The 27970-nt window shown below is 42.6% G+C and overlaps 1 protein-coding gene across 3 annotated transcripts; it reads right to left on the bottom strand.

Moving 5' to 3' along the window:
• Window positions 1–39: 39 nt before the first annotated feature.
• LOC147254113 (transmembrane protein 255B) lies at window positions 40–26954 on the bottom strand. 3 transcript variants are annotated; one of them, XM_086215077.1, is made up of 11 exons: window positions 26904–26954; window positions 26536–26679; window positions 25051–25305; window positions 23118–23254; window positions 20866–20928; window positions 10268–10357; window positions 8695–8775; window positions 8349–8434; window positions 7648–7807; window positions 2431–2517; window positions 40–1092 (listed from the first exon to the last, which is right to left on the bottom strand). In XM_086215077.1, the coding sequence occupies exons 3-11, from the start codon at window positions 25247–25249 to the stop codon at window positions 940–942; spliced, it is 1056 nt and encodes a 351-aa protein (XP_086071203.1). In that variant the 5' UTR covers window positions 25250–25305; window positions 26536–26679; window positions 26904–26954; the 3' UTR covers window positions 40–939. The 3 variants fall into 3 exon arrangements, with proteins under 3 accessions (XP_086071203.1, XP_086071202.1, XP_086071204.1); XM_086215076.1 differs by having other exon boundaries at window positions 2413–2517; XM_086215078.1 differs by having other exon boundaries at window positions 957–1092; window positions 2363–2517.
• Between the last annotated feature and the right edge of the window lie 1016 nt (window positions 26955–27970).

Below are 27970 nucleotides of genomic sequence, written 5' to 3' on the forward strand. Positions count from 1 at the left end.
TAACAGATTTACAGCTGCTGAACAGGAAAGATGCAGAGAAGTGAAATGAATGTTCTCTCAGAAGTGAGAATCTTTCAGTGCTTCTCCACTGAAAGATTTGATCTACAACAGATACGGGGACGTGTTTGTTCTGACTGGTTTATAAGCGTTTGTCCTGACAGCAAACTGACAGCTAATCCTCTGCCGAAAAGTAACCGTGGGTATCCATGACAACCGTACAAATAAAAGGAAGATAATGCAGATTAACCTGACGCACATGACCCACAATGAACATTTCAACACAAAGTGAAATGTTTTCTACAGGTCAACAGTTACAAGAGCAAACAAAAATGACATACATATCATATTTATCAGCGGGCATCCGGCTGGTCACCAGCACAGTTAGCATGTTGATAAGTGGTTGATCAGGTGACCAAGTTTCCATGCCAGGGATTCTGATGGCGACGCCAAAATACTGAGTTGTTGCTTTTGAGTTGTGATGTAAACAAATCAAACTGTAAAATTTGTCTTCTGATGTTGAGCTTTTATTTGTTTTAAGTCCCGTTTGTGTTTAAGAGGATGTTTGGTTATAGACACCTGAACGCTTGCAGTCCACTGATGTACCAAATCTATATTACAAACGTTTCCTTTATTGATAATCCAGACCCTTATATATGCTACAACATTCAGTAGATATTACAATATACTGTGTATATTTGCATAGAAATAAAAGAGGAAGCAGGAAGCACTTTGTGTTTTCAAAATAAAAGTAAAGTCACATCCAAATCTTTTTTTTTTTGAGGGGAAACAAAAAAAAATATATTAATGGTTCCTTTGCTGCATAATATTCAAACCAGCAAATAGTATGTTTGTTTTTATTTGGTGCTGCTTTTCTTCCTCTCCACTCAACACCTTGGTTCATCCCCTCGTCTCTCCTCCTCCTCCTCCTCTGGTTGGAGGTCAGGCAGAGACACCTTGGACTCTGTAGGAAAGCAGGCTGGACGGGGCAAAGGGAGGCGGGTTGGACTCTCTGCCAGGACCTGATGAGGATGATGAAGAGCCACTCTGTGAGGCAACTGTCTCTTCTGGTGGGGGGAAAAAGATGGAGGTGCCCTGGATGAGGAAGGAAAGATGAAAAATTGCTTATTAAAAAATTAATGTGTTCTAATAACTGTACTTTGTCTGCAGTATATTTAGTGTCAGTGTAACAACAGCTGAATAATGAAATATATTAGAACGTAGTTCTAAAGCATTCAACAGCTCAACGCTGCCGTTTCCACAGCGTGAACTTTCAGGATTTCCTGTTGATTAAACACATCTGATGTGAATTCTCAATAAAGCACTTTATTGAGAATTAAAAGGTTGGTTTACCGCTGTGACGCAGACATCCTGGCACTACACACGAGTTACACACATTGAGACTACATCACGAAAAACAAGTTGTGGTGAGTCAACAGTCATTCTCTACAGCTCAGTAAATTAGTGTAAAAATACATTTCAGTTCAAAATTTAATTTTATCTGAATTAATGATCAGTTTTGCATCCAGTCTGTCTCTCACCAGAAAATTAGTTCATGTCATAATATGCTGGTAGCATTTCTACTTCACGTGTGTTAACCATCATTTCAGTATTCTGAGTATTTTTCTGCCTGTTTATTGATGCAGAGCTGCTCATAAGATGTTGCTCTGCAGCGCCTGTTGTGGTCAAATACTACAACTCTCTAAATTTGGCTTAAATTTTCAAATGAAACCGCAACATTTCTAAAATGTGCATGGCTCATCTCACAGGAAAAAGTGACTCAGTGAGGTGTTGGGCCACTGGGAAGTCCGGGAGCATCTTAATTCTCTGTTAATTCTCTTAATTCATCACTGTTTCATCATCATTTACTGGCTGAAATGTCCATCGCTCCGTCTAAAGCCTCCCATAGGTGTTGTGCTGGGTTGAGCTCAGGGGACTGTGGAGACCGAAGTTAATGATTCATTCAACATTTTCATTCTCATCAAAACATTCAGGGGCTGCTGTTCGTTGCTACATTCAATTCATTCCCTCAGGTTTTTCCCTTTTATTTCAACACCCGCCTGTGAGCAGTTAGAGGTTCACCGCAGGTAATGTTCTCATCCTCCGCTGCTTGGGTGTTTTTCCACACACATTTGAATTTAAATCTTTTAAGTCCTGTTGTGGTCTATAAGCACTGAAATACCCCTGAACTGTGCTTTAACCAGAGGGGAGATTCTTGGTAGGAACGCTGCACGTTTCATGTGCAGTTTGATTCACAAACATACAAATCCCTTTTCTTTGAATTCTTTCTTCCATCTTTCTTTTCATGTGTCCACTTTTTTTTTTTTTTTTTACAAACGACAGGTAAATAAGCTAGCGATCATACGTGTTCTAGGGATCATATGTGCATGCATGTGTGATCCGTCACACACTGACTGGGTGGAGCTGGTGTACTTTGTGTGTGTTGGCGTCCATCAGTGGAGGAGCTGTAGGGGAAGATGCTGTGCTCCCGGTGGGCTCGTTCAAAGGGTTTCTGCTCCTCTGACACACACAATGAGAAATTCAAACACACACACACACACACACACACACACACACGCACAGTTAGTTTAATATGGAATCCTTTACTATGGGCATCCCTGTTGGAGGCTATTTAGTTTCCTGTAACATCAAAACATGAATAAATAAACACAGACGAAGGCCAACATAAAACTGCCAGCTTGTGTTATCAAGCGTTGTATTTTGCTTTTGATAACGTAGCTGTTGGATAAGAGTAGCTAACCTAAATAGCAGACCGAGTCAGAACAAACACAGTTCTCTTTCTTTCAAAAAGGCTTTCAAAACAATTTATAACTCACTGCATTTGTGATCTATCATGATATAGAAATGCGCTGCTGTTTACACGACCACCACCGGCTCACAGCACGTTGCGAAACAGTCAAGGGAAACTGTGTGAATGTTAAACCTCATTTGAAGTAAATAATACGAGCAGTAGGTTGAATGCGCGGTGACCGCTTTCCTCATGTTAGCTTTTGTGGTTGACACTGCAGCGCTAGCTCAGTTAGCGTTAGCTTTTGGTAACAGCTCTGGGACCGCTGCGGTCGTTCTCTACAGTCTCACGTTACATCACAAACTATACTGACTTGGAGAATGTCCCCGTTTGTCCATACAGCATGACTGGATTTATTAGCTTTTGGTGTGTCACAACACAATACAGAGTGAAAGCCAAATGTTCTGTCTTTTGTCAATGCTGAACGTCTGGCTGAACTGTACCAATATGAAAATGCTGACTGAAAAAACATGGAGACCCTCTTCAAAGAGCACAAAGACCAGAGAGAGAGAGAGATGAGTGAGTCTGAACAGCTAGAGTCCTTCATGTCTCAACCCCCTGAAACACAAGTACATGTATTTCACTTCTGTTTGGAGACACTTTCAACACAATAAATGGAGAAAAACACATATTACAAAGAGCAAGGAGTTAGTTTGGAGCGCGCACAATACAAGATTCTTACTTTTTACATTCAAAAATCAAGTTGTGAGTTGTTGCTGCCAACACTGACCAAAGGTAGTAACAGCAAGAGCCACATACCTGTGCAAGAAAAGATGCCAATACGTATGTTAGCAATAGCATTAACTAACAATTCTGAAATGTGATTTTCAGAGTCTCAACTTGAGCAGGAGATGTGCGTTTGCAGGGAAGGATCAGGAGTCTTTTTTATTTGAGTTTATTTGACCTTTGTTTGGTCAGGGGACACTTTCTGAGAGCTACACTCCCTTTAGCAGAAGTGGTCTTGGTTGCTAATGTGGGAGGAGCAACTGCTGCTTCTTCCCTTTCCCCCCGTCAATTAAATCCTGCTGGTCTTGGAGACTTAACAGTTTCAAACTTAACTAAACTGAACCGGTAACCCAGCAGTCCCGAGCCTATTCAGGCAGTGGTGGACCAAAGGTTGGAGAAGCCGGCTGAAATGCTCCTCGCCTTACCGGCCCTGCAATGTTTAGAACAACATCTGGACTTTTTCTGGCTTCATGCACTTCTGATCAACCTCCATAGGAGTGAATGGGGCGGAGCTGGCGACGCTGGGTCATTTCTCTTTACACATCCATGGATAAACCATAGGTTGTTGGCAGCTGCAGCTCACTGCATTTAAAGCTGAAGACAGACACAATGTGTTCAGCAGACTTGGTATCGTATTTTCAGCACATGAAATGCTGAGGTGACTCCAGACACCTGTGCTAACTTGTTGAGGACAGTAAAAGTGGACCTTTATGATGATCTGATGAGTTTCAAGCCAGGAACTCACACAAGAGGCATATAACCAAGGAGCTCGTGGTGTCAGGTGGTGAAAGCGCTCAGTACATGAAGATGATCAGACATTGATGACGAATCTGTTCAGGGACATTATTCTGCCTCCTGGCTGCTTTAGCATGTGTAAGGTATCAGGCTACAGGTCAAAAAGCAAACCTGCCCCTCAGTGCTCACAGTTCCAGACTTTTACATGAGTCGCGACATGAAAGTGGGCCTCAGTGTTGTTTTGTTCTCCATTTGGGTGGTCTGTCTGTGCCAGTTTCTGGTGCACACAAAGCTGTTGTGGGCGGCAATTCTATAATTCAGAGAAGGTGTTGGTTCCCTTCTCGCTGATGTAATCTGCTGCATCCAGATAACACATATTATCATTTAATTAAATATCTGCAAAAGAAGCCCTGTGACGGACTGGTGACCCGTCCAGGGTGAACCCCACCTCTGTCCCAACGTCAGCTGGGACAGACTCCAGCCCCCAGCCCCCCCGCGACCCTTAACGGATGAGTGGTTTAAAAGAAGAAATAAAAGGAGATGTAGTTGAATACAATTAATTGACCAATCATCTCCAAGATATGATAATGACTCACCCGCAATCCTGTCGAAGCCTCATTAAAGTTCTGACGGGTGATAACATCTGTTCTCACACATGGATCAAAATATAGGACGCAGAAATGTGGGAGGAAGAGCCTGAGTTGAGTCTTGAATCATTTTGAACTGAAAACGACGGGAAGGAAGACGCTGAAAACCTTCCTGCCGTAAAACACCCACTATCAGCTGATCTGCAGATAAGAGAGACTGGTCAGGAGGAAACTATCAAAGGCTACTCCCAAAAATGCAACCTTTCTGCAAGGTACAGAGGAGGGATGGTAGCTTAGGTGGGAGCGGATGAGGGCCAGACGCAGGCTGGGTGGTCTGTCGGATCTCTCAGGACAAATCAGCTTCATCTCTTTATCACACTGAGCTCCGGAGACCACAAAAATGCTGATGGATATTCATTTTAATGTTGACCAGTCTGGTTCCTTTGGCAGCTGGAACTTTTATTTCCATTATTGATTAATTCAGTCCTGGAGGTTGTGTTTTCACTGCTGTTTGTGAGTTCTTTTGTCTGTCAGTGGGATTAAGCAGGAGTTCTAATAACGATTAAATCAACTCAAAGACAAACCTGCCACACGATTCAGTGAAGCACGAATGATCTTTACAAACATATCAAGATGTATTCAGTGGATACAAACATGGACCAAAACATAAATTGTTGCAAAAAAAACAACAAAAAAAACAACAACAAAAAACCCTGCATATGAGTCAAGATGAAAACTGGACTGGGATTTGAACTTCATAGCGAAGTGAGTAACTGGTTTTGACAGAGGGCTAAGCTCTCCAGTTCCCTTGGTCTAAATACACATTTTAGTACAAATAACAAGAAAATATTGTAAAAACACCAAGTGTCCAAGTTGAACTCATGATTTCATATTGGTTGTTTAGTTCCAATGAAGGTTCCAAACCCCCGAGATTTACAACTTACCGACACAGACGGCTCGGAAAACCAGCAACTTTAGAAATTTGAAAAGTTATAAAATGTACAATTTTGGCAAATTTGCATTCAAACAACTTTGATAATAAACTTATGAAGGCGGGGGGGGGGGCATGAAAAGGGTGATCGTCTCGTTATCACGCCTTTGCTATCCGTCTACGATCGTATCAGCAGGTTGGCTCCTCGTGTCGCCCTCTGTCAACGGGCACGAATGTGTGTGTGTGAATGATGAACGGGGTAAAAAGGGGCCTGCAGACTAGAGAAGGGCTGTAGAGCCCAAGAGTGAACGCCTGCATTTAGATTTCCCCCTCAATCCCACCGACATTTCAGAAAAAAATTCCTGATATGGAAAGTTTTACAGCAGGACACAAGCCAACCACTGAACAGATGAAACAAAAATATTTGATTTCATGCAAAAATAAAACAGGCAAACAGAGAAAAAGGTGCAAGGCTGTGCACATAATTAGCTTAAGAGTTCAGGGAAGACTCAAATGAACCATTTTTCACGTTGGCGGATGAGAAAACGTCACGTGTCCTGCAGCTCCATGACACGTTTCATCACTTATGCTTGAAAATGTCTCTTTATCAGATTTATCTTTATTCATATGTGATGACTGAACAAATGAAGAATAGGGTAGGTTTTTGTCTTGTTGTTGTTGTTGTTGTGTTCTCTAGGGTGCAGGTGTTCAATCATTAAAGAGGCTGAACAAAATGATCTTTCATGTGTTTAATTTTTTTTGTAGCTCTTGTGGTTTTCTGGGTTTCTTGGGAACTCACTCACATGGCCTTTAAGCAAATGCAATACAATGAAGAGTTAGCGTCGCGTTTCGGTTTTACTGTCTGTTTTGCTGGATATAATTCGATAGATAAAGATCTTGCTTGACTTTGAAAGAACAGCAGATTGATTTAAAGACACTCAAACGTCAGAATACTGCAAATGATACTTACGATGTTTTCTTTTTTCTTTATTCCCAAAACAGACCATAAAAATGTACTGGGACCGACACAGAGATTAAAGCAGAGGTTGTTATGCAGGCAAACCGCTGGTGTTGCAACACAGCAGCCGGCAGACAGAATGATGACCCGAGTTATGGGAAGTTTAGCGTCTCTGATTTGGCGTGTCCCCATTCCCTCCAGCACGCCAGCCCTCACATGCACACGCTCAACTTAAAGCAGACTCATTTTATCTTGCTGAAATGTAGCGTGCGGTCTCCAGATCAGCTGGCCGTGTGATGCTTCGCTATTGAAGCTATTAGATGTAACCCAGATTAATATCTATATCAAGTCACACGCACTGTTTATGTGGTGCAATCAGCAGATACAGTGAACATGCCTATGAGGTAATTACCCCTCATTACATTCAACAGACCTCTTGTATAACGTTTTGGCGTAGTTGTTGTTCTCCACTCTTAGTTTCCTGTGAAACACCAGCAGCCTTTTGTGGACTACAAAAATTCCCTCGACCTCCGATCTGAGCTGAACAGATAAAGACTGAATTTCCATTTTTGGGTGAACCGTCGCTTTAAGTCCTCATAATAAAGTCAGAGTCTCATCTGTCTTTGGGAGTCATTTGTGGACTGAAGCAAACATGTGGGCGGTACATGATCGCGATCATACAGGTGGAGACTGTGACACATTATTAAACAGGCCTCTAATGTTCTGAGAAAAACGCGATGATGGTCAGTCGACGCAATAAGACAGAAATATGACAACACACAAAGAAAAGGAGTGATTTCCTGTGAGGATGTTGTAGGACTATCAACGTTTTTAGGGTGCAGAGGTGGTGTGTGTGTGTGTGTGTGTGTGTGTGTGTGTGTGTGTGCATGTGTGCGTGTCTTACCAAATCTTTCACGCTACCAAGCACTGCTGTGGTCAGTATGCCGGTGAAAAAGGCCACAAGATTGAGTCCGTTGAGGATCCATATCAGAATATAGAGAGTGAAAACGTCCTCGCAGCTGCCCACGCCCACAAACTCATAGTAGTTGCTGAGATAATCTCCGCTGCAGGACAAGACAGCACATCTACATCAAGAGCACATCCACCACAAGAGGGATGACACACACAAATGTCCCGATGAGTGGGATTTCCTGGCAGACTGTGAGTCCCAGTCGTGGCCGGAATGTTTCATTTCAATTTTGGACTTCAGTTTTAAAACTGCCACGTGAGGGGAACACACCTTGGAGTCACCATTTGCTCCCACATCACTGACTACCAGACAGTGTAAACAACCCTCGCCACAGTGACGGCGCAGCTCCTCTCTTGCCCCTGCTCTTTTTCCCTGCTCTGCTTTGATGCGTCTCAGGTGTGTCTGATTGGTTCTGTGTATTTTTAGTTTTCCCCTCTCCATCTGTTTTGAATTACTCAGTTTAGACCATTTCCTTTGGGTTTTCATTTCGTATTTACCTAAACTGATCACCAATGCATGCGTGCCTGCTCCTGAGTTTGTGTGGGGTCCAACTTCTTTATTGAGTTTTACACGTGCGCAACACAACGTGTGCTTGATACAATACAGAGTAGAAGCGCAATGATGCAGTGACTCACTTGGCACAGTCGTACAGGTCGCAGCAGTAGCAGGTTCCGCTTCGTACCGTCATGCTACACGTCTCCCTCAGATTCCAACATGACACCTGCAAGAGAACAAGACGGTTACAATCTCCATCAGGAAAAACCCTGACGAGGGAGATGGAGACTGTTTGGAAGTAAACACAGACCAGTACAAGCTGAGGTGTATCTGAGGATCAGTGTTAGTTTCTTGAATACAACATAAATTGATATATTTGACCTAAATGAACTGACCCAGGAACCCACTCAGCCAAACAGATTGTTCCCATGCAGCAATAACAGTCCATTATTCTGCGTTCAATCATTCACGCACGGGCGTACTCACTGAGGTGTAGAAGTTTTCGTAGACGTAGCTGCTGCCGCTGCTGTAGTACTGGCACCTTCCCGCTCTCAGCGGACGCATGTCCTGGCAGGAGGGAACGTATTTCACCAAATGTCATTTCCAAATATCAATCACATTTTAGAGGGAGGACAAACAGAAGAACCTGATATGTATAAACGGCTGTGTATGACTAACAGGCGTGCTAACAGAGGAAACAGTCTGAGTCTGTTTAGGATTAACTGAAGAAAAAGTTTCCAAAACATTATTTTTAAATCATAGTTTATGACTTTCTTTTTTCTTTTGCTGGAAGATCTCTGGATTGAGGTTGTTGTCATATAATGGAAACATTTGGAAATATTGATACTATTACATGATCCCTTTTGAAAAGCACAACTTGAAACCTGTAGTTAAGGATTTCATCTTCACAAAACACCTTTGATCCAACAGTTTCAGAGTGTATCGTATTAAAGAGAAGAGCCTGAATACAAATATGAATTTGGGGAGACCACAGATAATACTCTCTCAAACTCTAACACCATGTACTCATCAAAATGAAGCTTGAAACCTGGACTTTTTAGTCGTATTTGTTCATTTCCTGCACGTCAACAAAACAAAATCAATCAAATTGTTTCATTGTTCCCTCTGTAATCCAGGAATTTTCCAAGGATTCATCAAAGCGGAACGTGCTTGACATCGATACACGTGGAAGAAAAGTTTTCATTCTTAACTTTATTAGAGGTCAGCATGACTAAAATGACAAAGATTGCAAAATTTCAAAGCAAAAATAAAAGTCTGAAAAACTAAAAAGATTAAAAAAAAAAAAAATCAAACAGACGATCAACAACTTCAAAAATATTTACTTTCTTGCCAGTCAGGAGTTTTTGCTTTTTTTTAGACTTCATGAGCAGCAAGAAATAAATCATCCATGCTGGAACGGACAATACCTCAATCCAACAGTGAAGGAGAAGTACTTAGCTAACCAGCATTCATCAGGCTGCTGCGTGCACCCTAGAAACTGATGAGCTGATAGGGAGTTCCTCTCCTATACAGCGGCTCTCGATTAAATGTGTAGCTTTGCTTTCCTAACCAGCTGAATGCTCTTTCAGGGAGGTTTGCTCTCTATCACAGGATCATTAATCACATTTAACCACCGTCTCTCTGAAGAATCTCAGTCATCCGGGTCATCGTGTCTGGATGTATTACGCCAAAAGCAACTGGACTTCATTCAAGAGTTCTACATTTATCGAGCCGCTTGATAAAAAAAAAAAAAAAAGAAAAAGAAAAAGGAAAGAAAAAAAGACTTAAACACCACTTTTTCTCACGTTGTGCTTTCACAAATAATTACAGTCACGGGTCATTTACATGATCGAAAAATAAAGCTGACTGAGGAGTAATTTGCAGGAAACTCTCAGTCCCGTCTGTTGACCTCCTCAGGCTGCAGCCAAGACGCTGTCCAGGTGGATCTCCATCAAGAGGTTTGTTGTTGCCTCAAGATCTACTGTTACATGCTTGATTTCACCATCTGATGTCAATTCTTCTATTACAGCGTACACACGTGCAAGTGCAGGTAACTCACCATGTTTAAGACGATACAAACGCTGTCGATCACCAGGCACAGAAAGGAGGTGAGGATCCCGAAGCTGAGGAAGACGATTGCAGCAATCAGCTGGAGGACAGAGAACGACAAAAATTCAAAATCCCTTCAGTTACACGTTTGAAATGGAAGCATCGTGTGATAGGAATGTAGAGCACGGCTCAGAAAGCTCTAAAAACGGAACCACTTGACTAATGAACTAAGACTTCCATTCAAATGAGTCCAAAAAAAAAAAAAAAAAGCAAAATCTGGGCATAAAGCGAGGTACACCATGGAAAGGAAGGAAAATTATCCTCTAAATGAATCATGGGCTGTCGATCTGGGCCTCAGTCCATTTAAAAACCAGGTGCCCTTGCATTTGGTGCTTGGCTGTTTATAGTTGTGGAGAGTTGCAGGTGAGTTTACAGCTAGATTTTAGTGTATAACTTTGCCGCATCAATGCAACTCACACGACGAAGACAGAAATCACCTGCACCAAACAAGCATGTTCCCTGACAGCTGGGCTCGTGCTCGGCCCACAGGGTTTTTCAGAGGTTGATATCTTCATGAGCAGTGAGGCTGATAAAAAATATATAGAATATCAGGTTGTGGTTGTTGGTTGCATCTACAACAATAAAAAATGAGATAAAAAACTCTACATTTCTCTCTTTAAAAAAAAAAAAAAAGTAAACATCCACAGGTACTCCAAAACTGAACTTCTGAACTTTAAACATGTGATTGACTGTTCCGTGCACTTTACAGCATTCATCATCAGGTAGCAGCATCTCCTTATTTCTAAGAGAGAACAAATATTTGTGAGCAAGAATTAGGACTCTTTTTTTTAACAAACAACAACAACAACAAAAACACCAGTGCTCAGTGCAGACATTTTTTTTGTTTTGTTCAGACTTGGTGAGGGCAGGCATTTATTGCAGCTGCGAAACAAAAAAAATGCCATTAATCATCAAGAATTTATGGGCAGCCGGCTTAATCCGTCTGTCACTAATCCGGGGAATAGAAATATCAGGCTCTATCGCAACAACATATTTCTTTAAAATGTTATATTGTGACACATTTTATCAAAAAAACTGCAGCTCCTGCGATGTGGACATTGCACCTGGCCCTATAGTGATTTCCAGGATATACAGATTTATTCTGCAGCCTTATAATAAATCTTGCTCCACATACAAGTATCATGTATCTCAGGATTTATCAGGAGGACACCTGCTTTACAAGCTCACTATAAGAACCTCGGCGAAGAGTGAACTTTTGAATGTACAGAAGAATACAAAGCTGGATTGACCATCTGGCGTGTCAGCATTTTCCAGCGAGGCCAACTGTTTTCTGTGACATGATTGTCCCTCTTCCAAATGTGAGGAACTTTCTGGCCAAAAGGGACAGGTGTCTGAAGACCAGATGCTGCCAAATGGACTGAGGAACGATTTCTGCAGGGCCTTCCTCAGGCCGAAGGTAGTGGCAATGGCAGGTGGGAGGATGAGGAGCAGGAAAAATACCAAGTGTCAACATTTATTCGGTGAGAATATGAAAATCTGCTGGCATCAGCCCATCGCCTTCTGCAGCTGTGCACAATCACAGGAGGAAGCATTTAATCGTCTACCTGGCGTCCACTCAGCTTGCTGAGACATGCACCTCCTCCACAGCTCCTCCTTTATTTGATGCACAGGTCTCTCCATTTCCCTTTACATATTTTCAAAAGTAAACGGTGATGGTGGTTTAGGAAACATATTTGTTCTTATCACCTCTGGCATTGGTTTACTATGCATGCTACGTGTCCTACGTGCAGTTCTGGTACTTAGGGTGCCTTCGTTTGAGCTTATGCTTTGAGCTTCGTTATTATGTATTGCTGTTAAAATCTTGTCTGCCGTGGGCTTTTGGGGTTTAACGCCACGGCCCAATATCATCATACTGCTAGTATAACAAAGACCCCCTGGAACTAAGCTATTCCACCAAAGATGAGTGATAAGTGGCTTAAAGAAGCTTCTGATGATGCTACAAATTGCAATCTGAGACAATAAGTTACTCTGGGGATAGAAAAATGTTGGTTTATAAGAGCAATAAGTGCCCATGTTGCATTTTCAGGGCAGATACTTCTCATTACTAACTGCTAAATCAGATTTTACAGATTTAATTCAGAACAATGTTGAAGAATCTTTTCTTTCTTTCCTTCTTTTGTTAATTCGCTGGGTAACCTGAGGAATATCGAAGTCAATAATCACCCAAACCAAAACGCCCGAGCTGACCAGTGGAGACGCCAGTGACGCGAGCGGTACTCTACAAAGGAGGCAACACTGGGAACTGAACCAGCAGTCCTCGTGTTAGACAATGGACTGCTGCACTAACTGGGTGCCCCTATTTGTACGGACACAGAAGGAATTTCCTCATGATGTGAAAGTCATGGTGTGAAGGCTGTTAAAAGAAATACGAATACACGTGTTTAGTATCCAATACCCCAGATCTTTGGGAGATGGACTTCGTCCACTTAACTGCAGTCAGGACCAAAGGAGAAGAGAGACACAAGTCTGCTGTGGGTTAGAAAGCATTTTTCTGGAACCCTAACGTCAGTCTCTCAACAGAAATGTGATAGTCCCCTTTGTTTGACCAGTGACTGTTACAAATCTCAACAGTACTATTTCTGCTTACTTGATAGCAAACAAAGCAGGATGATTGTGTCAGCGCCACGTAACCAATACCCCAGCCTGCCTGTATAAATCTCTGGGCCCCTGGAAAAGGTACAGTGAGGGAACCTTCCCCAAATCTGTTTTACTCATATCAACACATGTACGTGCTCTCTCTCTCTCTGTCTCCTAGGTAAACACATACATAAGAACTGAGGGACTCGTGGATGGATATTTCACACACACATGCACGGACACACACATAATATCCCAACACAACCTGATAAATTTATATCATAACTCATCAATCAGCTCAGCAAGCTCACTCTCGGTGGGAACTATTGCCAGGATCTTGAGTCTCTCTGGGCTCAATAGTAATAGCCAAGTAATTCTAAAATACTTCCAGTTTACTGAATGATCTCTTTCTCTCTCTCCTGACGCAGTTATTGTCGAACAAACCAGTTGGAATGCAGGTGTCACCTTAGGCGCTCTGGTCATGAACCCTGTTGAGCTGCTCCACGGGTATCGAGGAAATGTTTTTCCTTTTCCGATGCCACATTTCTCTCTCCAAAAACCTCTGATAGATCTTTTTTTTTAATGAAATTTCTAAGAGACGACTTCATTTCTCCACCCTGCGATGGACTGGCGACCCGTCCAGGCTGAACCCTGCCCCTCGCCCAGTGTCAGCTGGGATAGGCCCCCATCCCCTGCAACCCTTAGTGGATAAGCGGTACAGAAAATGGATGGACAGACTTAATTTCTCCCAAATAAACTTGCTGGAATGTTTAAATTCCTTTGAAATCATTGCAGCTGTTGATTGACTGAAATCTGGAATTCAGCTGTTAAACGATGTGGACCATCCAAACATAACACACATTCTTGTTAGTGTTGTGTTCCAGTATCGTTACACAGGATGTGGGAACGTGTGTGGACATGTGATCCGTTTTTGTTTTTTTTCCTTATCTCAATCACTTCTTGTGACTGAATAGATCACCTGCTGGCATCCATGACACTGGATCAGTAAATCTCTGCTCCACTTCAACCCGTCTCACACTGACATCCTGACTCTGCATGCAAGCCAATCATCTTTCCTAACACATCACCGCTAAAATTGACATGAACATAACCACAAATACAAATGTATGCTTCACTCAGCTTTCTTGATAACCCAAAATAGACAGATAATAATGTTGTATCAAAGCATGACAACGTCTGTGAAATATTTTCTGTCCCTGCGCAGCTGATAAGCCCTCGCTGGGTGATTTATGGGGCGAGATGACGTACTCAAGAGCTCCATTCGCACTGGGAAGATAGCCAGCAAAAGGGCTGACTGTTTCATGATGTGCACCCCAACATATATCACCGAGGCGATGGAGGGAGCGTCCCATCTTTTCCTTCAACACAGACCGCAGGTGTGGACTCGTATGAACATGTAATGTCTGAGGTGGTAGCTGAGCGAAACAGACTGACTGGCATTTATACACAGTTACAGTAAATGACCTCCCTCAGAGTGCTGGGAGCGGCTCCCCTCTCTGCCTCTTCTTTTACTTGATCTGTATTGGAGTCGCCCTAATACTGTAATTTCCACTATGAACATCACCCTGCTCACTGGTATCACAAAGTATTACAACTAATAATCTCTCTGGTGCAAAGGCAGGGTAGCACCAACCGACAAAGAGGCTGCTGGTTCCCAGTGTTTTCGCCAGCTTGGTTTTGTGTTCATGCAGACCAAGTTGGCCATGTTGGAGGAGGGCATCTGTCCTGATTGCTGCATAAGCGCCCTCCTCTGGTCATTGAGGCATAGCATTACCCTTCCATGCCCTATGTTGCCCTGGTTGAACTCCATTGCCGTCAAGAGAAAAGATGCGATTGACAACTCCACGTGACCAAGGAAGAATGTGGTAGACTGTGGTGCTGCAGGGCAGTGGAGGGGGTGGAGCAACAATCCAAGACAGCTTAGAAAGATGAAAGTATGATTTAAAATTCGGGAGAAAATGAGAGGAAAAGGCAAAACCTTCTAGGCTCTCCAACACAGCCCTGTTTTTTAGCACTTGAATTCTTTTTGGACCACGCCATCAACACCTGTGACATGTATTAGGAAATGCCGAAAATTTTGTTTTCTTCGTTCCCTGGTAACTTTTTCTGTCTGTAATCCCCTCTCAGCTATTAAGGCTGTTTTCACACCTGTAGTTTGTTTGTTCTGGTCTGCATCAGTTGATGAGTTTGTACACTTGGAGAGTTTTCCCTTTGGTTTGTTTGGTTTAGAGAACAATCCAAGTCAATTCAAATGTGTCACTGGAAACCATGTGAGAAAGTTCACACGGCTCTTGGTCATGTGTCTTAGGCCGGAGCAAAACCAGCGCACGTGTTACCACTTTGTATTTTGCATGCAAACTTGAAGATGTACAAAGTACATCAGATTACAGGAGCCATTTGACACAGACCTGAAGATCTCACCTGGTCGGGTCGGATCATTTACGTCATGTCCTCTCTTGACATTTCCAGTTGTTCCACTGATGATTATTAAAATCTTGGTACTGCTTGATAGACATGTCTTTCAGATGCTCCACAGACACACAGGTGGTTGTCACAGAACAGCAAGGGTCATTCAATTACCCAGCCCACTTACATTCAGGCTGTGTGTGGTCCTCCGCCTTGGCTGTTTATTCACTCCATCACTCTGGCTGCATCAGCTCAAGTGAGCAAATCACCATCTGCATCCACTCCATGAGGCAGTGAGACCACTTTGCAACCCACCTTGCTTTAACACTGCCATAGCCTCTTGATTCAGAACATTAGGCAGCTCAATAAAATCACTCTCATTGCAGTGGTCACAATCTCCTTCTGACCCATCACTCTGAATAAAATGTTGCCGTTTAAGCTAATTGGTAGTCAGCTGGTACCCTCATGCCTGCACAGAGGAGAGAAGGGTGTGTATGGCCAATTAAATGTATTTAGTTTAATTTAGCCACATTCCTTGAATTACTCATTTCCTTTATTAATTTTTTTCTTGTCAGGCTTTGGCTACAACTTTAAGTGTGAGGTTATCCTGTGAGGGACTGTTTTGTTGGCCGACTGAGCAGCATTTGAGGTGGCTTTGGGCACAATAAACTTGATTTTATTGCCCAAATAGACTTTATGTCCTTCTTTCACTGCAGTGACACTGGTGGTCAAAGTGCTTCCCCTTTTCCTTCACTTTGCATGACTAGCATTGGAATCTTTCCCTTGGATGTCAAAAAGGCAAACTCAACGTGTTTCTCAACAGCGGTCACAAGGTCCGGGAAAACTTTTCTGCATCCCCTTCGCTCCTGCAGATCGCGGGAAACATGTCCACATCTCTCCTTCAGCTTAGAGGGGAAAATTTCATCATCATCTTTTTTTAAGGGTAGACGGCATGTCCGGCTCCATTATGCGCATAATCTGTTGTAATAAATTGGAGCAACGTCAAAGAAACTGAGAGAATGGGTGCAGTGCTTCAACATCTATTTCCTGGAGGGACAAGCAAATGCACAACAAGAGGACATGTAGTTGTTTGATGGCCCAGACTGTGGGGGTCGATGGTAGCCACTCCTCACAAGGTCACTTGGCTGATCCCTGCTGTCGCTTGGACAGTTGCTTCTTAAATTCACACAGTTCTTAAAAGCCCAAACAAAAGACTGAAACTGAAGCGGGTCCCAGCAGTCATTATCATGATGGGTTTTACTGTTGCATGTTAGATTCAGATAGGATTTATCAGTTGCATCATCGGTCCTTGAGAATCATTTATGGCTGGTCTGAAGTCAGTTTGTGTCGCTGCCTCAGGGTGAGATTCACTGGGAGATTTCGACCTCTTTTTAGTTGATTCCATCGGATCCTTTAGAGCCACACTTTGAACTGATTTTCAGCGCATGCAGTTTTGGATTGGACAAAGCCAGTTCATTTTCCAGAGCCAACATCTTAAATCCTCCTCTTCGGCCTCTGACAAATGTTTGCTTTTTATTAGAGCCATGCGTTCCATAAGCACTGCTGTAGATCTTCTGCTCTTATCCTTGCATATGGGATGAATTCTATGGATATCTGGAATGATTCTCCTTGAGACAGGATATGGTGAAGCCTTGTCCTCAGCATACATGTCTCAAAAACATACTTTGCTTGTCAGGATGTTTAATATCACTGGGTTTCATTCATGAGATGGTCTGCACTCTATATGTTTCAATCAATTTCGTCTTGCAGACAGGATGTAAAGCATGACGGCTCTTTGTAACTCCTTGCTCCTGTTGTCTATTGTGTGCCTCTAGTAACCCTGGAGTCTTTGCAAGCCTGTGTAATCTGCTAGTACCTGCTTGTAATGTAGTGTTGTCAACATGTCAGTGCTCTAACGCTTTTCTCTCTCGCCATCTGTATTTTTGGGGGGGATTTTCCTTCTTGTTGAAGCTCCCAGGATCAGTGACATTTTCACAGGCTTCCCCTTCATGGCTAACAGCCTGTGTTTCGGTTCTGGGGCCAAAAGAAAGTAGTTACCTCTTGGCTACAACCCAACATGAACAAACAGGAATTGCTGAGTTTTCAGAAAATTTATAGTGTGTCTACACATTCGCTCTCTACCCAGTCTGACACAATTTGATGAAAATGAATACATAGAATTGAATTGATACTTTATGCAAGAAGGTTTAAACAACAGTCAACACAACAAATATCTGCTGATCACATGTGAAGCAGCACAGACTCCAGAAGATAAAGTCAGTACTACCAAAAGAACTAGCTGCCTGTGAACACATCTCTGTTTGAGCAGTCTTCGTGTGCAGCGCTGAGGAAAACGCTCCCTCATTCCTGCTGCTCGTGTTAACTTCCCAATTCGTGGAACTGAATGTGAAAACATTCATGGGACAGATTATCTGCACTGAATCATGTTTCCTTTGACATTTCAAGCTTATCAGGAAACGTATCCCACCATCGCAATCGATAAAATCCTGATGCAAAATCCAAGCACAACCATCTCTATCAAAAAAAGATGCAGGTCCTCGAGTCCCTCGTGAATGTGCTGATTTTTAAAACTCAATTCATTTTCTCTTGTTAATTTATGGTAAAGCAACTTGGAAAACATAGTGTCTTGACAATTTTTTCCTTCTGACAACCACCAGACTTATTAGGGTCCCGCTCCCCACTTGAATAGCGGCGTTGACTTGGTGCTGCTAATGTCATCAACACTGTTCCAGACGCCACTCAGTCCAAGATAAAAACAAAGAAACAGAAAAAAAAAAAAAAAAATCAGCACTGCAGCTCCTCCTGACATCATCGATGAAAAAAGGATTTTACTTGAGATGAAACTCTTCCAGGGGAGGCAGCTGCATGTTCACGGTTGTACAAGGGCACACGTCGAAAGACAAAGTAACAGCAAATAACTGGGACGCTGACACTGGAAGGGCTTTATCTCCAGCCACCGCGTCTCCAAAGACATTCCCTAATTTTTCACATGGCAAAGTAACCAAGCAGGACTGATGAGAGTGTGTCACACTCACACAGGACATTTGGGACAGGCAGGTAGAAAAAAACAGCCTCTTCAATCCAGACCCCCATGTGACTGTGGATGAAAGCCTGGTTGCATTTCATGGGTGGTAATACAGACATGCTGAGAAAACCGGCCAAATACAACAAAAAGTTTTAAGTAAATAGGGTTTTTTATGGGGGGGGGGGGGGGGGGTTACAATATTATCTCTGCTATTAGAAAAAAAAAAAAGATCTTTTCAAATGTTATAGGAACAGATAAGAATATTTATCTCTCCAATTTAAGGTCAGCCAGTGAGATTTAATGGTGATTTGAGATTTAAACAGCTGGTCACACCGACTCGGAGGATTAAAGATGTCAGTCAGCTCGAAGATAAATGTGCCAGTACTGTGCATCAAAGTGACCCAGACATGACACCTGATTCTTGCACAGGGAACTAATCAACCTTGACGCTGTTTAGATTGTGATGCGTCTGTCTGTCCTGAGAAGGAAATCCCTCCTTTGAGGCTCTGTCTGAGGTGTCTGCTTTTTCCTTAATATTGGAATTGTTTTTGGGGGGTGTTTTTTCCTTGCTTGAGGGTTCGGAGGACAGAGGTTGCAGTACAAACAGGGAACAACAAACATCATTCCTTTCTGAGACAGACTGTATGATTATCCTGTTCTCACAACAGCCATACGTACTTACGTTACTTCAATTTAGCGCAGTCTCTCTCATATTAAATTATCTTAACGGCGATAACTTATATGAGGGGTACAATGAAAAAGGTGAATGTTTTCAGTGGAGATTTATCTTGTACATTTACATGCGCTAAAACATGGGGATCAGCAGCCTTTAAGCCTGGCCTGTATTTTAGCAGAAAGAATGTGGTTGAAGGATTTAAGTCCAGATTAGCATCGAGAGTATGCATTTCGCCTCATTTCCACTGCCTGATTTACAGCAGGTGTTATGAAAAGGATACATTTGGCACTGTCAGAGGAGTGTGCTGCCATGCTAGCAGCTGTGCAGGTTTACAGTAGCTCACGTAACTGTACAAAATTTGACCATATGATGGCAAATGTATTACAAACATTTCTCAGTGGTCCATGAGTGAATGGGCCAAAATTCACAGCAAAGCAATCTATACAGCTGCTCAATATTTAACAGCTACAATAATTAACCTGCAAGAGAACTTGAATATCTATTGAAATGTTCTGTAGTTGTACCTCAAATGACAGTATTTAATAACTTGTCGTCTTGAACATGCTGAGAATTTCCAATTGATCCTGTGCACTGGCATAGTTCTCTTTGATGGAAAACATGAATGCAAAAATACATTCATCGAAAGCTGCCAATTGTTAAATATTTTCCACCTGGCCGTGCTGCTCTATTTCACGCTCTTCACTCCAGGAATTTCTCTAGAGATATTTTTCTGTTTATTATCGACCCCTCCCCCAGCAGTGAAATTAAATACCTGCCTTTGACAGCTCTCATGGTCTTCCTTTCATACCCAGCAGACAGCTGCTTTCAAATGAAAATGTTCTGAAAATCCCAACTACCTGTCCAGCACAAAAAAAAAAAGGAAAACTGACCCAGCTAGTGACCAGCTAGTGAACATAGTGAAGCATTTAACAGCGTGAGAACAGAGTGAATAATGTGGTTATTCACCAGAAGACCAGAAACACATCTCCAAATAACAAAGTATATTACTTCATAACTGCTTCATGTGTCGATAAGAAACTTTTTGCCAGTAAGTTCAAAATAAACATTTGAAAAAGGCCCCAAAGTTGTCCAAACAAAGAGCAGAACGAATCCTTTAGCATCTGGCCTCCACACAGTGGGGAGATGTATTAGCACTGCTTTTTAAAAACATTTTAGGAAACCAAAATTAAATACAGTTTTACAATTTGTTTGATCTGCACCCCTTTTTTGTTCATATTCTCAAAACGAGTAAGCCAAGACAAGCTAATGATCGCAGCTAATGCAGAGCATTCCATTGTAGGGTTTAATATCCTACATTTACAATCTTGAATGTTTGGTGTTGCAAATGCTCTTGAAAACACACACAGCACCTTTGGAACTCTTAAAAACCTGATTGATATTTTTAGGAGCTGCTAGGCTCTGACTGGACGATTGTTAGCAACACTGCCTTCTATAACACAGCCTGCCTGGTAACTCCCACCTTATCCCACACAAGAGGAAGAAGCAAATTCCAAGGAGGGTCCGACACTGACTACGCAGTAAAGGAGATTTAAGGATAGATTATAGCTGCCTTTTTGAGAGCATAACTTCAGATCCCCTCGTGTCAGTGGGCGGCCACAAGAGCTCTACTCCATACAGCGCTGCTGCATTTATGGCCAAAGCACACTCCCATCTGGGAGGTTGACGGCTGGGTGTATGCAGAGAAAATGCGAGGAAAAATGATGGAAGTGGAAGTAGGTGTGTGAGTTTGTCTGGTTGTGTGTGTGTGAGTACAAAGAGATAAAGGAAGAACAGAACATACCAGCTGCTTGCGGTTTTCCTCCAGGCGGAGTCCCAGAAGTCCAAGGAAGGATCCAAGGGTCAGCTACAGAAATCATAATTACCAACACGGTAAGTGTGCAACACAAAGACACACTTTTGATTTTCATAAAAACACTGGGTGTTTAATATATTTGATTTTCTTCCAAGGAAAGAAGTCTGCCAACAGAAGAAATGAAACAGCAATATGAACCCTTACAGCGGACATTCATCAAAAAACGCTGAATGCTAACTTTCAAAATGTGTTGTCTAATAATGAAGCTAGTGTACCTGTACTCGTGTGTTCCTTAATCAAACTTACATGAAAGACCAGGCAGGGAGTGGATCATGGATGCTCATGCAATCAAACACCATTCACGTTTGACCTCCAGCTTTATTTTGGATCTTTATCTTTTTTTCCCTATAAAGTCACAAACTTTAAAAGAAAATTGCTTATTTGAACCTGAGCCATGACCTGATCCTAAACCTAATCAAGCATTTTGTGCCTGGACCTACCTGGACTTCAGTTGTGTTATCTTAACAACTTGTAAACCACAATGTTACAGCCAACGAGGTCATGTTTTTTGTGCCGTTCTTCTCTCTGTAAGCAGGATTGGGCAAAAACTGTGGGGCTGATTTCCCCATACTTTGTGCAGAGGTTTACATTAAACTCAATAAATTTTGGACAGATCCAAAAAGAAACTTTGGCTGTGTTCCCTTTAGATGTGCTCTCCAAGTGTCCACTAGTTTATTAATGGTTCCAGGAGGCACTTGGAGAGCACATCTTCCCATCATACTCTGGTAGCTCAAGCCCAAGCAAAAAAGTAGCGTTTGTATCAAGGTCTCTCACTCTCCTCCGCATTTCCTGTCTCTCAAACCAAACTCTCTCAGGTGGACAGTCAAAAATCTAATATTTAAAAAAGGGAAATATCCATCCATCCATTGTCATCTTCCGCTTATTCCTACACATTAAGGGTCGCGGGGGGGCTGGAGCCTATCCCAGCGTCAACGGGCGAGAGGCAGGGTTCACCCTGGACAGGTCGCCAGTCCATCGCAGGGCCAACATACAGAGACGAACAACCATCCACACTCACATTCATACCTACGGTCAATTTAGAGAATCCAATCAGCCTCATCCCCAAATTGCATGTCTTTGGACGGTGGGAGGAAGCCGGAGTACCCGGAGAGAACCCACGCAGGCACGGGGAGAACATGGAGACTCCACGCAGAAAGATCCCGTGCGCGAGCCGGGACTTGAACCCGCAACCTTCTTGCTGTGAGGCCACAGTGCTGACCACTGCACCACCGTGCAGCCCAAGGGAAATATCATAATAAATTAAATATCATGTAAGTAACTGACCAAACATCCAATGTTTTTTGCATTTGTTCCCCAGGCAGGGCCATGTATTCCTGCTACAGAAAATATAATGCAAGCAGCTTCATGGCCTGAACATAACAGATGTATTAGTTGATATACTTTAGGTGCAGTGGTCAGCACTGTCGCCTCACAGCAAGAAGGTTCCGGGTTCGAGCCCTGGATGGAGCACAGGATCTTTCTGGGTGGAGTCTGCATGTTCTCCCTGTTCCTGCTGGGTTCTCTCTGGTACTCCAGCTTCCTCTCACAGTCCAAAGACATCAAGGGGGGACCAGGTTAATCCAGACTCTAAATTGACCGTAGGTGTGGCTGTGAGAGCCAATGGTTGTCTGTCTATATGTGTTGGCCCTGCCATGGACTGGTGACCCGTCCAGGTTGAACCCCGCCTCTTGCCCAAAGGCTGCTGGGATAGGCTCCAGCCCCCCCGCAACACTTAACAGGATAAACAGTACAAAATGGATGGATGGATGGATGGATGGGAATGAAAACATTTTTAAAGAATGGGAGAAGAACTGAATCCCACTCAAGCGCCTGTCTAACAAACTGAAGGTTTCACGTTGATGTCTGACAAAACGCTCCAGCCAATCAATCTTCATCCTCTCTATATTATCATGCCTGTCTGAGGCAAACATGTATTGCGAAAGACCAGTGAGTGAGACAAAGCTGTTGGCTGGAGCTGCAAGACGAAAGGATCACAGCTTTAATTTCATAATGGCTCCCACGTGCTGGGTTGGATTTTGATTTGAAGTTTTAAAACTCCTGTCTGACTTCCTGGTAGCTACAAAAGTACAACACAGTGTTTCCATCATTTTCGTCCAATTGTATCTGTCACCTCGCTGTAATGTGGTGAACAGAAGTGATAAGTGAGAGCATCCACTTACAATAACTCCAGAGAAGTAACCAGTGACGTTCAGGCTCTCCGTTCGGGTTGTTGCGTAGACTCCCAGCACCACCAGTAGCAGGGACAGACTGAGCATGCCCAGTATGAGCCACAGAGCCTTCCTGACCCTCATCATCTCTGTCAAAAAGAAGGAAGAGGAAGAAGACGTCATGTTACAATAAAATACATTTTACAGAATTCATAGTGGAGGAGGTGGCGTGGCTCAGCGGTCGAGTGGCCATCCAGCAACCAAAGGGTCACTGGTTCAATCCTCACTTCCCCCGGTGACCATGTCCAAGTGTCCTTGAGCAAGATACTGAACCCCTAATTGCTCCTGATGGCCCTGCGACAGACTGGCGACCTGTCCAGGGTGAACCCCGCCTCTCGCCCAGTGTCAGCTGGGATAGGCTCCAGCCCCACCCTTCACGGATAAGCTTTATAGAAAATGGACAGATGGAAAATACACAGTAACTATAAACAGCTTCATTGCTGATAGTCTGTCTGTCTTTTGGCAGCTGACTATCTGCATTCCCTTAATTTTAAAAGGTCAACTCAATAAAAATTTAATTTATTTTCATCAGACTTAATTTAACCTAATTGAATTTAAAAGCAACAATGGCCCGAATGTCATGTCTCCATCTGTTGAAATGCCATGAATGTTGGCAGAAAGGGCACATCGAGGCTTAGTGACAAACCTTTTATATTTCTTTTATCCAGTTTAGAACCCCGCAAATGTTTCACAATCTGCAAGCAAACTGCGGTCTGAGTGTTACGCACTGCTTTTCGTCATCATTTAACATTAGCAAAACATTGATTATTTGTTTGTTTATTTTCTTAAGCAATGTTTTTTTTCTCACATTCCTTCAAATGTGTCAGCGACTTATTGAGGCATCAGACATGAATGTATTTGGACTGAGGAGCTGCCGCAAAACCCGCACATACAATGATCATGTGAGCTCAGCTAACACCAGAGACCTTCACCTGTTGACCACTGAGACATCAGGGTTGATCCCTTGCTTTAATAAAAGGCAGCATTCAGTATTTAAGCTACTATATCTGTTTCATTCCCACAGAGTCAACACATTTCCTGAGAAGACGGTGTGCAAACTGAAGAAGAATGATTTCTCGATTTTGTGTGCTGTTGTGCAACATCACGAGACATAAAATACACAATCACAACTAACACTGATTTCCAAATATTGCAAAAAGATCAGTGACATCTATGTTACCACTAATTATAATTAACTACCTGATGCTTGTTGAAGGATCAACCCAGATCAAACGCCCCCCCCCCCAACAAACATGCCATTGTAGCCGTTCTGAGTTGATAAATGTACAACAACTTTTGTCCCACATTCACTGAGCATCATTCACCTCCACCAACCTTCAGAGCCACAGTGTCACAAAAAATACAATCTTAAATGCGTGGAAAACAGAACACACCTGTTAATAAACATTGTAAACTAAAAAGGGAAACTTTCGTATCTACTATTTAGTTTAACCTTCATAATTAAAAAAAAAAAAAAAAAAAGATTTTGGGGAAAATGTTATACAGGTTAAAATGTCCAGTTAAGAACATGAATGACCGACCAACAAACATGACAATATCTGCATACCTTTACTGGCTACGTGTAAATTTACAATTCAAACCTACTTAATAACAGTAGCAACTTTGTGTTTATAGCACCTTTCATTACGGGATGAAACTAAAATGTCTTTACAGTAAAAACAGGGGGAAACAAAATGGAGTAATAAAAACTTTACAAAAAGATATCTGTTGCTGATGTATCGGTCATTTTAGTTCAGAAAAAGAAGAAATCATACACTACTTAAATACAGTGTAGAAGTTTACAGGAGTCATTTTTAGAATAAAGTTATTTAATCTCTCTGTCTTTCCCACTAAATGGCGCGTCGGTGCACCATCCTCTCCTCACCTGTCGGGCGGCTCATCGCCGGTGTTTTGTCTCCGACCAGCGCTCCCTGGATCCTCGCAGTCATGACAGCTCCTCTCAGCTCAAACCCTGATGTCCCTCTGACAGTTTCCCAGGGTGGATGCCGAGTTTCGGCGGTAGCGCGAACACACACACACGCACACGCACGCACAAACACACACCCACACACACCCACACACATATACCACGGTTCTCCCACCTGAGGGCTTGTTGAACCTTGTCCAGCTGCAGCGCCGCCTGCAGGAGAGATGCGGGTCTGAATCAGTGTAGCGCTCAATGTGTATGTGTGTGTGTGTGTGTGTGTGTGTGTGTGTGTGTGTGTGTGTGTGTGTGTGTGTGTGTGTGTGTACTGATGCTGGGAATCTTATTACTTGTTTACGTAAGTTATACCTGACAATTACAACAATCCTGAGAAGTGGAAAGTGGATGTTTCCCTGCCAAACACTAAAATATGAGCCCTTTCTTATAAAACTAAGAGCATACCAGCTTTTTTTCTGTGCTGCTGCAGTACGAGGAGAACATGTGGGATTTGTATCACTTTATACATCTTCTGTGCAGAGGGGATCGTCATTAGAGCGAGTTCCTTTACATGCACGGGCCAATCGGCTTCCTAAGCCTGGCCACAAACAGCTGCTGGATCTCTTTTAAACTGAAATTCCGCCCATAAGGAATGAGTTCAGTTTCATATGGAAATATGAGCTATAAAAATAAAGATCCTGACATTAGATTTCAAACAAATTTAGAACTAAAGCAGCAGCAATGCTAAAGACCATTAGAGTGTTACGAGTGGCTTTGTGGTACTACTAAATTTTCAATGAAGCTGTTGCACACGCCAATCAGTTATCAATTTAAACTGGAAGTCCACCACTAAAGGATTAGCACCGGGGGGCATAATGCTCTTATGTGTGTTTTACCACAAATGCGTGTTATATATTCAGGAAGCGTGATGATATCTGTACGTCTTTGTAATATACTTATATCTGTATAGTAGCCACTTTTGCTTTTCTTCTTTGCACAGATGATGAGGAAACAACGCACGAACAGGTCTTACCCAATGTTTAGGAAAATAAAAATAACATGAATTTTTCAAACTCGCAACACTTGAATGTGGTTTTCAGGACAGACACAAAGTGAATGTCACGTAAAACATATCTTCAAAACATTGGCATATCCGATATCAGGAAGAATAAAACAACAACACGCATCTCTAGGATATACTTCCATGTTTGTATGTGTGAGTCTGGTGATGTGGGATGAGGCAAAAATCATGAGATTAAACACAAGAGTTATCAGAATCATGTCCATCTATTCACCTGATCATTACAGTGTCACAACATTAAAACCACTGACAGGTGACATCAATAACAGTGATAATCTCATCAGAAAGGCAGCAGTCACGGGCAGCAAGTGAGCAAATGGCTGATGTTGACGTGCTGAAAGCAGAAAAAATGGGAAAGAATATTGGACCTGAGCGTCTTTGAACAGCGCCAGATTGTGATGGCACATAGCAACCAGGAGGTGATCAGCGGAGGACACCTGATGAACCGGCCACTGGGGTGAGGGCTCGCTCATCTGGTAACACCCACCCAAGAGCCCCTGTGGCACAAACCACTAAAAAAGGTAGGATGATAGAAAGACTCATGAAATACTGGGGGGGGGGGGGGGGGGGGGTGATTTGATTGAAGTGAATCTCTGAGAAGACAGTGAATCAAATATCTGCATTCACAACGAATCTCTTGTTCGGCAGTGTTAGGGTTCATGTATGAAACTTTAAAATAAAATCTTTTTTTTTTCAATTCTTTTTTTTCTCCTTTGTTTAATGCAAATGATCTCACCATCAGCAACAAGAGCAACGAACCACAGGTTTGACCTGATGAGACATCTGGGGACGGCTGCACGTCGACTGGAAAGAGGAAAAAACAAAAGCGTGATTGTAACATTTGTTAAAGATATAAAATATTTATACCAACGGACATAAAAAACATGCATCTCCAGGCTACTGACCCAGTCATAAACACACATGAACATGCTACCAAACAAAAAGGAATGTAAATTTTATTGACTGTGAAATGAAACTGTAGAGGAAGATATTTTATGGAAAACTGAGTTCAAACAGTCAACTTAACTTCATGCAGCTGGTGCTTTATCGTTTACATATTGTGATTTGTGTGTTTTTCAGGAAGAGGTAAAGTGAGTGACGAACGAGCCTGATATAACTGATGACAGCACGCTCCCATCACAACCGGCCTCTGGACTCTCTTCCTTTTTTGAGGAACACATTAAAAAAATACAGATGTGTCTTGCCATGTAGACAGTCCAGATTACTTTCTCTAAATCTGGCTGAGGAAACGCTTAATGAGAGCAGAACTGATGCAAGACCAGCCCCAGAGGTGAACCAGATACTCCCATTGTGCCTTACAGTTTACATGCTCACTGGTGTTGCACACGTTGTCTGCTGTGAGAGGCTCATGCTCGATGTGTCACAGCTTCCAGTTTTGTTAGAGCAGCAGTTTACTCCTGAAATCTGCATTAAACAACAAAAAAAGTGCTAATTTTTAGCAACGGTACATCCACAGCGAGAGCCATTCTAAATTCAGTCGGGGAACAACTTCAATCAATACTCCCAAAAAGTGTATTTTGCCATTCATGTACTAGTAAATAGAAGTTGCAAACTCACAAAGACATTTCTTCTTTCCTGCATTATTTCTTTGTGACTCCAGAATGGAGGAAGAGCCAGACGTGAAATATTTAGTTTGATGCTAATGACGATTGATGGCCAACACCAGCAAAACTGCACGAAATTTGCAAACTGTCAAGTGCTTCATCCAGTATAATCCGGGTCTACCAGTATAATCCGGGTCTACCAGTATAATCCGGGTCTACCAGTATAATCCGGGTCGAC

This window comes from Aulostomus chinensis, chromosome 10, assembly GCF_037954235.1.
Source record: "Aulostomus chinensis isolate RoL2024-O1b breed Wild chromosome 10, RoL_Achi_v1.0, whole genome shotgun sequence".
Taxonomy (NCBI): Eukaryota; Metazoa; Chordata; class Actinopteri; order Syngnathiformes; family Aulostomidae; genus Aulostomus; species Aulostomus chinensis.

What these genes read in the sequence shown, in the direction of transcription:
- LOC147254113 (XM_086215076.1), bottom strand. Translation starts at nt 25,249, where the DNA reads ATGTGTGTGGGTGTGTGTGGGTGTGTGTTTGTGCGTGCGTGTGCGTGT. An exon ending in GGCGATGAGCCGCCCGACAG is followed by an intron (nt 23,255 to 25,050) that starts GTGAGGAGAGGA and finishes TCTTTTTGACAG; the next exon opens with AGATGATGAGGGTCAGGAAG. An exon ending in ACGAAAACTTCTACACCTCA is followed by an intron (nt 8,435 to 8,694) that starts GTGAGTACGCCC and finishes GTTCTCTTGCAG; the next exon opens with GTGTCATGTTGGAATCTGAG.